The sequence below is a fragment of the Carassius auratus genome, chromosome 17, assembly GCF_003368295.1.
Source record: "Carassius auratus strain Wakin chromosome 17, ASM336829v1, whole genome shotgun sequence".
NCBI classification, from domain to species: Eukaryota; Metazoa; Chordata; class Actinopteri; order Cypriniformes; family Cyprinidae; genus Carassius; species Carassius auratus.
Genome location: NC_039259.1, coordinates 21,913,137 through 21,923,850, shown reverse-complemented (window position 1 = coordinate 21,923,850; position 10,714 = coordinate 21,913,137). Strand labels below are relative to the sequence as shown.

General features: G+C 40.3%; 2 protein-coding genes across 2 annotated transcripts; both read right to left on the bottom strand.

Moving 5' to 3' along the window:
• Positions 1-2,840: 2,840 nt before the first annotated feature.
• On the bottom strand, positions 2,841-4,942 carry LOC113117599 (zona pellucida sperm-binding protein 4-like). The gene is made up of 8 exons (XM_026286382.1): positions 4,339-4,942; positions 4,075-4,262; positions 3,904-4,001; positions 3,675-3,832; positions 3,409-3,601; positions 3,188-3,335; positions 3,033-3,105; positions 2,841-2,954 (listed from the first exon to the last, which is right to left on the bottom strand). Exons 1-8 carry the CDS (start codon positions 4,916-4,918, stop codon positions 2,878-2,880), a joined length of 1,515 nt encoding a protein of 504 aa, XP_026142167.1. The 5' UTR covers positions 4,919-4,942; the 3' UTR covers positions 2,841-2,877.
• A 1,706-nt stretch (positions 4,943-6,648) lies between these two features.
• On the bottom strand, positions 6,649-7,756 carry LOC113117931 (FKBP-type peptidyl-prolyl cis-trans isomerase SlyD-like). Its single transcript, XM_026286831.1, has 6 exons — positions 7,670-7,756; positions 7,422-7,470; positions 7,289-7,299; positions 7,140-7,163; positions 7,018-7,041; positions 6,649-6,921 (listed from the first exon to the last, which is right to left on the bottom strand). The coding sequence occupies exons 2-6, from the start codon at positions 7,432-7,434 to the stop codon at positions 6,766-6,768; spliced, it is 228 nt and encodes a 75-aa protein (XP_026142616.1). The 5' UTR covers positions 7,435-7,470; positions 7,670-7,756; the 3' UTR covers positions 6,649-6,765.
• Positions 7,757-10,714: the final 2,958 nt, after the last annotated feature.

The following is a 10,714-nucleotide window of genomic DNA, read 5'->3' as shown; positions in this document are numbered from 1 at the left end:
TATTTCAGTAATTCAACTCAAATTGTGAAACTCTTGTATTAAATAAATTCAATGCACACAGACTGTTTAGTAGTTTAAGTCTTTGGTTCTTTCAATTGTGATGATTTTGGCTCACATTTAACAAAAACCCACAAATTCACAATCTCAATAAATTAGAATACTTCATAAAACCAATAATAATAAACATTTAGTCAATTGTTGTCCTTCTGGTTTAGATCCTACCTGTCCGATCGCTACCATTTTGTTTACTTAAATGGGAAGTCATCTCATTTATCACCAGTAAAATATGGAGTGCAACAAGGATCCGTCCTAGGTCCCCTTCTATTTTCAATATACATGTTGCCCCTTGGTAATATTATTAGAAAATACGGAATTAGCTTCCACTGTTATGCTGATGATATTCAGCTATATATCTCAACGAGATCAGATGAACCTTCTCCGTTATCTAAGCTAACGGAGTGTGTTAAAAATGTAAAAGATTGGATGACCAATAAGTTTCTCCTATTAAATTCGAATAAGACAAAAATATTAATTATTGGACCAAAAAACACTACACAGAATCTTGTAGATTACAATCTGCAACTAGACGGATGTACTTTTACTTTCCTCTACAGTCAGAAATCTGGATGTTATATTAGACAGCAACTTGTCTTTTGAAAATCATATTTCCCATGTTACAAAAACTGCATTCTTCCATCTTAGAAACATTGCCAAGCTACGAAACATGTTATCTGTTTCTGATGCAGAAAAGCTAGTTCATGCATTCATGACCTCTAGACTGGACTATTGTAATGCACTTCTAGGTGGTTGTCCTGCTTCGTCAATAAACAAGCTACAGGTCGTCCAAAATACAGCAGCTAGAGTCCTTACCAGGTCAAGAAAATATGATCATATTACCCCAATTTTACAGTCTCTGCACTGGCTACCATTACCATGTTTTAAGCTCTGTATCAGTTACAAATTATCATTACTTACCTATAAGGCCCTAAATGGTTTAACTCCTGCATACCTAACTACGTTACAATCCATCACGCACCCTAAGGTCACAAAACGCTGGACTTTTGGTAGTTTCTAGGATAGCAAAGTCCTCTAAAGGAGCTTTTTCACATTTTGTTCCCAAACTCTGAAATAGCCTTCCTGCGCATTCTTATTCTTTAATTTTCTGTAAAATTGCTTTGTAATGATTTGTATCGCAAAAAGCACTATACAAATAAACTTCAATTGAATTTAATTGAATATATGAAACCATGTCACTACATATACATACAAATACACAAGATTTTACTGATTCTGCAAATCAAGACATTTTATTGGTTAAATGTATAATATAATTGAACGTTTAATTTAGATTAAATCTCCAATGTATCCCAGCAGCCACTAGAGGTGGGCATGTTTCATGTGATATATATATTTTTGTATGAAATTTTCCTAATTCCTAATTGATGAGAAACCAAGGACTGTGCTTTATGTGATGTACTGTATTTACGGTCCTCTGGTTCTGTTTGATGTTGATTTGTGTCAAGTTGAATAATGAATGTTTTGTGTGACTATGTTTAAAACATTTGACTCATGAGTGAGATTGGTCTGGTTGGTCCCTTATTTTATGTAGCACTTAAAAGTCAGTGGGATAGGTGTTATATATATTGGCACCCAACATGGGGCCCGAACCCATGACCCGGAGACTAAGAGTCTTATGCTCTGCCGACTGAGCTAGCTTGGCCACACACACTGGCATCGGTCTGGACTTTAAAACCTTTTGTGAAGTCAGGGGATGGACTTTCGATAAACTGAAAAATGCTCTTCAAAAAAAAAAAACACCTGTGTTGGCATTCCCTGACTTTACAACAGGTTTTAAAGTCCAGACAGATGCCAGTGATGTCGGGTTAGGAGCTGTGTTGACTCAGGATCATGACAGAGCTGAACATGTTATTGCTTATGCTTCGAGACTTATACATGGGGCTGAGAAGTCCTATTCCAAGCCCGAAAAAGTATGCCTTGCAGTGATTTGGCCAGTTGGAGAAATGGAAACATTGAAGTATTTACGGATCATGCTGCTCTTACGTGGGTTTTTCCCAATCATCCCAGTCCAAAATTTCGACTGACCAGGAGAGCTTTGAGGTTACAAAGCTTTGATTTCACTGTCCAATATCAGAAGGGACAATGTAATGTAGTACCCAACACACTTTCTAAGAGTATACCTGAAGTCAAAAGTTCACATTGCTACTTGTCAGGCAACCAAGATTAGGTTGGACTTACCTATTAGCTGGGATGAAATTGGAGGTGCTCAGAAACCAGATCCCTTACTTCAGCCTTTATGGGAAATGGCTACGTTGTCAGTAACAGACCATACCCGCATTCATTATGTCATACAAAATGACTTTTAGTTGTGTGCCCAACAAACATCAGGGTGAAACTAAGCAAATAATTGTACCATTGGCATCAAGGGAGAAGTTACTACTATTTTCCCCATTCCAGTCCCTTGAGTGGACATCTTGGGCGGAACAAAACTTTGAGGCATTTACTCCATGTGGTCCACTGGCCAGAGAGACGCAGGGTCAGGGTTTAAAGGGAGTTTTGAGTAAAAGTGTATAAATGGTCTTGTTTAGCTTGATCCTAACATTAGAGCTAATGTACAGTAGCTACATATCAGGTGGAGTTCTTAATGACTACTGTTTGGGGGGGACAAATTTAAAAGAGGGGAACCTTGTGCTGACCCAGGTTAGCAACTAGAGGATGGATAAGAACGCACAACTTTGGTTTAATAGTGTGAGGAAGAACTGGTAAGAGGCATGCAATCCCAGATTCTGCCAAACCAAAGCAATACAGATAGACAAAAGATACCCTGAGGTTCTGCAAAGTTTATTAAAAGCACTAGATTTACATGACCATAGTAACTTCTCCACTAGAAACCACAGTCTGCTCCCCAGAGACCGCCTTGATACGAGTGTCTCTTCCTGAAAGAGAACCATTAGAAGTGAGAATGCACTTCCAAAATGCTCGGTTCCTCTTGTCTAGAGAAAGCAAGAACTCACGTTTTCTGGTGCAGCTTTGCTCACAAGAGCCAGATGATGGATGGCACACCTCTGTACTGCAGTGGATGAAGATCTGACAGGGAAGAAAGAGGCTCAAGTCAAAGAATCCACAAGTAGTAAATATACAACGGTTCACGTAAAGGGGGGGGGCATACGGTTTCCTGCAGAGCAGCCAGTGATGCTGGATCTACAAATGTGAACATCTTCACAATGAAGCGCTTGTAGTGGGTTGGGAACTGAAGACCAGACGATCCAGTCACTGGAACCAGTGTAGTCAGATAGCGATCATCCCGGTAAGGGCATCTGAAGACAAAAGGAGAAGGCTAGAAAGACTCTCCCAGCAGATTAACTGGATAGAGATTGGCTGTACACTCACCCGTCGATCAGAAGGTCCCACTGGGGGAGACTGAGTGGATTGGGGGTTGAAGTAGTCCAACAATGTCCCAGCATTAGGACAATGTTGGGGTCAGTCCTCTCCATAATGTGCACCTCAACATACACAGGCTCCCGCAGGACTTTTGTGATGGGATAATCAGCGTCACTGTAGTAGGACGTGTAGGCCTCATCCCCTGAGGAACAACACTGGGGTTTACCCAGACTCCAGTTATAAAGGCTTTAGGGAGACGCAGGACAAGACCTTACCTTCAGCACAGCCTTTGGTGACACATTGGCCATTGGCCAGTCTGAGCTCCACCCTGAGAGGTCCAGGAGCAGCTACTGGTGGAGGTGGAGGAACGGAGTTGACCTCCACAACCAGAGCTTCCACAGAAGTTCCTGAGTATCTACACTGGAAGAGAAACCTGGACGACACACAGCGAGCTTCTAGCATTTATCAGGGATTAGGGTTCACACGAAGTCATGGATCACCTACTCAAAATGACTGTCCCTTGTGATGGAACCATACGGTCCAATCTCCACTTCATACGATGAGGTCATTCGGTTTTCATACACCACATAACCGCTGTCCTCCTGTGAATAGGAACCGTGTCAGCATCCAGTCCATCATAAGCCATGCAGAATAAAACCAGTAGCAGCTGCTCACCATCACGCTCGTGCCACATGCGGTCACAGGGAACTGGTATATAACAAAGGAAGGTGTGGACCCCACAGGAGCACAAGGTGGGTCATTTCCACCCAGTAGATGAACCGAATCCAGACTCAGTCGAGGCAGAACAACATCTCTAGACACCACTACCACAAACTGACCATCTCTAATACACTGGACAGTCACTAGAACAAGGTACATGTGAAGGTTAAGTGCAGAGAATCAGTTTAACACGAACAGAATCAGATTAAGAACACTTACCCGCCCTCCCATAGAAACACTGCTGTCCGTTAAAGCAGCAGTTGATAGCCTCACACTCAGCACCACTGATCCCAGGTGGACCACATTGGATCTGCTCAAAGTCAGCTACAACACATTTATCAAAGGGCTCTGTCTGCACTACTGGCTTCGGAAACTGCTGTTTAACTGGCTTCGTAATCTGCGGCTTAGTTAGCTGTTGAACTGGCTTCTGAAGCGGAAACTGCTGGTTAGTTAGCGGTTGAACTGGCTTCTGAAGAGGAAACTGCTGGTTAGTTAGTTGTTGAACTGGCTTCTGAAGCGGAAACTGCTGGTTAGTTAGCTGTTGAACTGGCTTCTGGAGCGGAAACTGCTGGTTAGTTAGCTGTTGAACTGGCTTCTGGGGCTGGAACTGCTGGTTAGTTAGCTGTTGAACTGGCTTCTGGAGCGGAAACTGCTGGTTAGTTAGCTGTTGAACTGGCTTCTGGGGCTGGAACTGCTGGTTAGTTTGCTGGACCATCTGAAGCGATTTACTCCACTGTGGAACAGCATGACAGAAAGCACAAACCAGCAAAATCCGAACCAAACACCAACTTCCAGCCATTGTTCAACAGCTAAACACAAAGTGGAGATACTGCCCTTTGGTCTTTTTGTATTCTACAGATTTCAGCTAATTAACAATAGTCCCTCCCTCATCGTTAACAACTGGGTGATTCTCATTAGATCTCAAGATTCAATTCTTATTGAAAAAACGCTTATAACAGCAACACAGAGGCTGCGTCCATATCTTCACTGACAGCTCCCTCAAGCCTCGTTCACTCAGACGTTGAACATTCTTTCCAAATCTTTATCTTCACCTGATACAGGCTCAAACATATCAACTTGGATGCCTAATTTCTCCATTGTTTTAGCTAGACAGAAGAGGTCGGCGCTGTGAAACAGCCAATCAGAGCAGAGCTCAATGTTATTATTCATGACCCTTCCAAATAATTCTAGGGACAAATCACAGGGTTGTAATTGGACATGTAAAACCGTTTCTGCAGAATTTTTGCCCGAACCCAAGCCATGTACCTTTTATGTACATAGCATTTAAAATATTGTATCAATGCATTCTATGGCACATTTAAAAGGGATTATGAACTCATATTTTGGGCCGGAAGCAATAGTTTGAATTTGGATTTCAAAACAATGGATTGGTTTCTTATAAACACACAGCCTTTCCCTTCACAAGACAGTAATTGATGTGAATTACTTGTGGATTATTTTGATATTTCCTGGACTGTGCCCAGCTGGTGGAATGACCTCCCAATCTCAATTCGTACAGCTGAGTCTTTACTCATTTTCAAGAAACATCTAAAGACTCATCTTTTTTCGCCTGCACTTAACCTTCTAACACCAGTACTTTTCCTTTTCTTGTCTTTTTCATTTAATAAAAAAAATAATAATAATAATATATATACCTGGCTATAAAACCCATCTGATCAAGCTTAATAAATAATGGTAGCAAACCCTCTATTAGTTTGGTTAGTATATGGGTAAATATTTGCACCATCTACCATGATGCTGTAAATTTCACCAATCTGAGCTGTGCCAAAAAAAATAAACCTCTAGAGGGAACACTTAGAGGCATTGCATAAACTTGTTTGCATATTATGCAATAAACAAGATTTTTCAACTTTAAATGAACAGTCTTGACCTTACTCCACTGGGAAAAGTGGGTAGGTACCAATGCACTCTTGAGTTATTGGACTTTTAATGGTTGGGTGGTGATATTTAGTGCTACTGGCAAATTCCAAGAATTTAAGGTCATTGTATTGAGTGTGTTTCCCAATATGTGTGTTTTTTTTTCCCCCTGGACCAAGACGGGGATTGCAGGTACATGCATGATTTTGAGTTGAATAGGAATGCTAAATGAAGTGCACTTCCAGTTTCAAACCTGTAAGCATCAACTTTGGCACATTTCCCACTTTTGGAGTTATTTGTGTGGGTTATTTGTAGGTCTTTTGCATTTAATATAGAAATATGGCATGCATCCTAAATTCAGATTAATTTTTATGGTGCCAAGCTTGCAGAACCTGATGTAATTGATTTTTGTGTAGTAGCAGCAGATATGTTATTCCTAAAAAATGGGTTCATATTTAATCGTTTGGAATCCCACTTTTAACACGTGTTGGCTGGTCGTTAATGCATCATCTCAGGCATTTGGTTTCTTCCACTACGAATGTCGATATTTGAGTTTTATACCATTGACTGAGCACCCCATTTGGGTTAAGAGATCATTTTAAGTCAAGAACTAACTGATATCCATTATAAGCCATTCAAGACAGACACACATCATTTAAGAGTGCTTTAATTTATTTCATTATTTGAATACAATATGGAGCTGAAACCCAATTTTAATATGTAAAGCATGAGAACATGCATGGACCACCATGGTCTCAGGTTATGACCTTAACACTTTTTTCCTTTTTGCTGCTCACATGCAGGTCCCTTTTTCCCATGATCCCCTCCATGACTGTGACCATGATCGTGCCCATGACCATGACCTTGTCCTTGCTGTCCTTGCTGACATTTCCCTTTTTCTTTGCCTTGGCCCTTTCCGTGCTTCTACAAGTAGAAGTAAACTCAGAGTTACAGTCTGTCATTGGAACTGTTAATATGCAAAAAGTGCAATCATTTTCCACCATTAAAGTTTGCTCCTACCTGTGCACATTCATCTCCTGTGCTCTATGAGACAGGAAATATGACAATCCGATTAGCATACAATGGAAAGGTTATTTAACTATTTGTTTAGAAATGTAAAGAGTGTGATATTGTCTTCATACCATGGAGCCAGAATCTCCGCAGCCCTGTTAATATACAGAACAATCACGCATTATTCCTTAAAACTTACAGTTAATGAATCAATCTACAGATATGCACGATTCAAATGCTAATAAAATTTGCAATGCTAGAGAAATTGTAAATATCTTACCTGGTGTTGTTCTGCAGAAGACATTTGGAAAACAGAAACGAGCATTAAGGCATTTAAGTGCAAATATCTTCAAATTGTCATAAAATGCCACAAACAGAAAAATATCAGTATATTTATATCAAATATGACTTACGTGGGTTACTCATGTTGAGATTTTCAGATATTCAGCACGTCTGTAAACACTAAACAACGAAAAAGATCCGTAAGCAAGATTTCTTCTGCATGCATGTTCGATTTATATTTATTTGAATATTTCATAAGATAAAATCCTTAATGAGTAAATTTAGTAACTTTTTCAATCTGTTATTGGTCATCAAATGCTCCCATGAATCGTGCATTTGACAGCTATCTGATGGCGCTAATAAATGAGCAATGTCTTACCTCTTGTCTCGTCTTGCTCTCTGTCTGGAAATGCTGTTCTCGTGCTTGTATTTATACGTTGCATCCACCCTGAAGTGACACAGATACCTGCTCATCCACGCCCAAGAGTGGATAAACAAGTCTGTGCTCACATTAAAACTGAGCTGAATGTAAAATAAATATATTTTTGGTATCCACTGCATTTCTTCAAAATGTCTTAAATGTGTCAATTTGAATGGACTATGCACTGATCGCTAAATGAATCTATGCAAGTTCCTCTAAAAATAAATGTCATAATCCGTAAGCTATTTTATCAGTGCATGTTAAAACATGTGAATTTCAGTGTAAATATTCTGACTCTGTTGTAAAATGTTTTGTTTTGTTGTTTTTCTCCACCCATGGAGATAGGAATGTTATCATCCCATTGATGCAACACGGATAGAGGAACACCCAAAAGAGTTCGATCTTCCGAGATGTCAGCTAAATTCAATTTACAATCTGTGATGGGTTTTACTTAAAAATTTGAGAAGATGCATGCAAAACATTATATTTTCAACTTTTTTTTAAAGCAATTATCTTTCATAATGCAATCTACACAGTTTTTCATAAAAAAAAAAATAAATAATCAAAGGAAAGCAACATAAAATTTGAATTGATCTTCATTTGCATATGAGCTAATTAAAATAAGGAGGGTGTTTTACATCTGTAATCCTTCTCATCAGATGATCTTCTACACCCATTAAACACATCCTCATTCATTAAGAATTAATCAGTAATTACATTCAGCAGTGCAATTATGGCATATATTATTAAGGCATGAAAAAAAATGAAAAAGTGGCTTTAAAAAAATGTGCATATATAAGTTGCATTTAAAAAGTAACATTATTATATAATATTATATAAAATAAAGAGCAGCATTTATTTGTGAATGATGTTTGCTTTGATATTTTATCTGATGTAAACACATTCAGTGTTACTTAATATGCAAATGACAAAAAAAGTAAAGAAATGTCAGTTGTTTCATGCAAAAGAGAAATTACATATAAATTAAACAGATTTTAAATAAAGGTGGAGAAAACTGGAGAAACAAAGGCAATTTTGGTGCTTGTAAATTAGTTTGTTTGCTTGGTAGTGTTATAAGACACAAGTTGCCAGATCAGGGTGCTGACCCGCCAAAGACTGTCCGATTAGAGACGAAATGAAGATGCACTTTTCTGGAAATAACCCATTTATTGTCACCACTCAACAGATGGTTTGGTCGTGGTTGTGGTTTTTTTTTGCATTCACACACAACACTTTGTCCAAAAGGCGATCTTTAAACAGTCCAGAAACAATGATAATGAAGAAACTTAAGGCTTTGACCTGTATCCCCCTGCACTGATCTTCAGTCACTGTGAGGGTGGGGGGAATCACGTGGTCAAGGTTTCTGGACGCTAATTCGCTCAGGTGAAGTGGTCTGAGTATGTACATGTCTCAACATGTAGAAGGAGAGATTTAAATACAGTTAGAAAAATAGAAACCCATAGCCTTTTTTACAGCCGCCCCCATATTTCCATAAGGAAATATGTACTTATACAAAAAGGCTTATTTTATTGGTTGGATTTACAATTACTTTAATCAGGAATGGCAGGTAATTGTATAAGGCGTGCGACTGGTCTAGTGTAAGCCCTATCTCCCACTTGAACTTTGGCTGTCCTCACTCTGGTGTCAGCTCCAGGGTATACTTCTGACACCTTCCCTACGGGCCAGAGAGCTCTGGGTAGCTGCGGGTCAATGATCAGCACCGCAGTGCCAACCTGGATGTCTGGAGTATCCCTTTGCCATTTTTGACGACCTTGAAGACCAGGGAGGTAGAATTTGACATAATGTCTCCAAAATTGGTCCGCAAGAATTTGGCTGTGGCGCCATCGACGCCGACTGATCAGTTCCGACTGTGGGTATACTGTCAGGGGGAGTGATGCATCCGGCCGCCCCATTAGAAAGCAATTTGGAGTAATAGGGTCAGGATCTGAAGCATTACATGATGTATATCCCAGTGGTTTGGAATTCAAAATTCCCTCAATCTCTACCAGCACGGTTTGAAGAACCTCAAAGGTTACTGATTGAGTTCCTAGAGTAACCATCAGTGCGTTTTTCAAAGAGCGAATTTCTCGCTCCCAACAGCCTCCAAAGTGTGGTGAATTTGGTGGATTGAATTGGAATTTGATCTGCTGTTTGGCCAATTGTCTCTGCAGATCTGGGCCAAGAGCTGTAAAGGCTTCCCTTAGCTCTCTCTCACCTCCTCTGAAGTTCGTGCCTTGGTCTGACAGAAGTTCATGGGGTTTTCCCCGTCTAGCTGTGAACCGCCTGAGAGCCATAAGGAAGGAGTCAGTTTCCAGACTGTGGAGGATGTCGATGTAGACTGCTCTAGTGGTGAGGCATTTGAATATTATTCCCCATTTCTTCTCACTGCGCCGACCTGTTCTAATAGTGCAAGGACCGAAGCAGTCCACGCCAGTGGAGTAAAAGGCGGGCTTGAAAAGACGCAGTCTTGCTGGGGGAAGGTCCGCCATTTTAGGCACCTCTGGTTTGTTCCTCCATCTCTGACACTGCACACACTCTCGTTGCAAACGCTTGATAGCCTCTCTTCCACGCAGAACCCAGTACTTACGGCGGAGTTCAGCGAACACCCTCTCAGGACCTGGATGACAAAGTTTAGAATCACAATTTTGGATGATAAGTTTCGTGATTGGGTGTCTTGGATCCAGTACAATAGGGTGCATGTTGTTGGGCTCCAGGTAGGGACTATGTCGTAAACGTCCACCGACTCGGATTAATTGGGATTCTCCATCAAGTTCTGGGGCTAATGCTCTTAGTCTGCTGTTGCACGCAAGTGGTTTACCAGTCCTCAGTTGCTCTAAGTCTGATGGAAAACATTCCTGCTGTGCTTGCTGCAGAACACTAATCTCAGCTCTTCTGTAGTCACTAGCTGTGGGATTACTATCAGTAGACCCTTGAAGAGCTATGGACTCGATTAGCTCCTCGAGAGTCTTAAACTGACTGAAATCAGAATATGTGAAACATACT

What these genes read in the sequence shown, in the direction of transcription:
- LOC113117931 (XM_026286831.1), bottom strand. An exon ending in GCGGAGATTCTGGCTCCATG is followed by an intron (nt 7,042 to 7,139) that starts GTATGAAGACAA and finishes CCTGTCTCATAG; the next exon opens with AGCACAGGAGATGAATGTGC. An exon ending in CAGGAGATGAATGTGCACAG is followed by an intron (nt 6,922 to 7,017) that starts GTAGGAGCAAAC and finishes TTCTACTTGTAG; the next exon opens with AAGCACGGAAAGGGCCAAGG.
- LOC113117599 (XM_026286382.1), bottom strand. Translation starts at nt 4,918, where the DNA reads ATGGCTGGAAGTTGGTGTTTGGTTCGGATTTTGCTGGTTTGTGCTTTC. An exon ending in GTGTTTCTATGGGAGGGCGG is followed by an intron (nt 4,263 to 4,338) that starts GTAAGTGTTCTT and finishes ACCTTGTTCTAG; the next exon opens with TGACTGTCCAGTGTATTAGA. An exon ending in GCAAAGCTGCACCAGAAAAC is followed by an intron (nt 2,955 to 3,032) that starts GTGAGTTCTTGC and finishes GTTCTCTTTCAG; the next exon opens with GAAGAGACACTCGTATCAAG.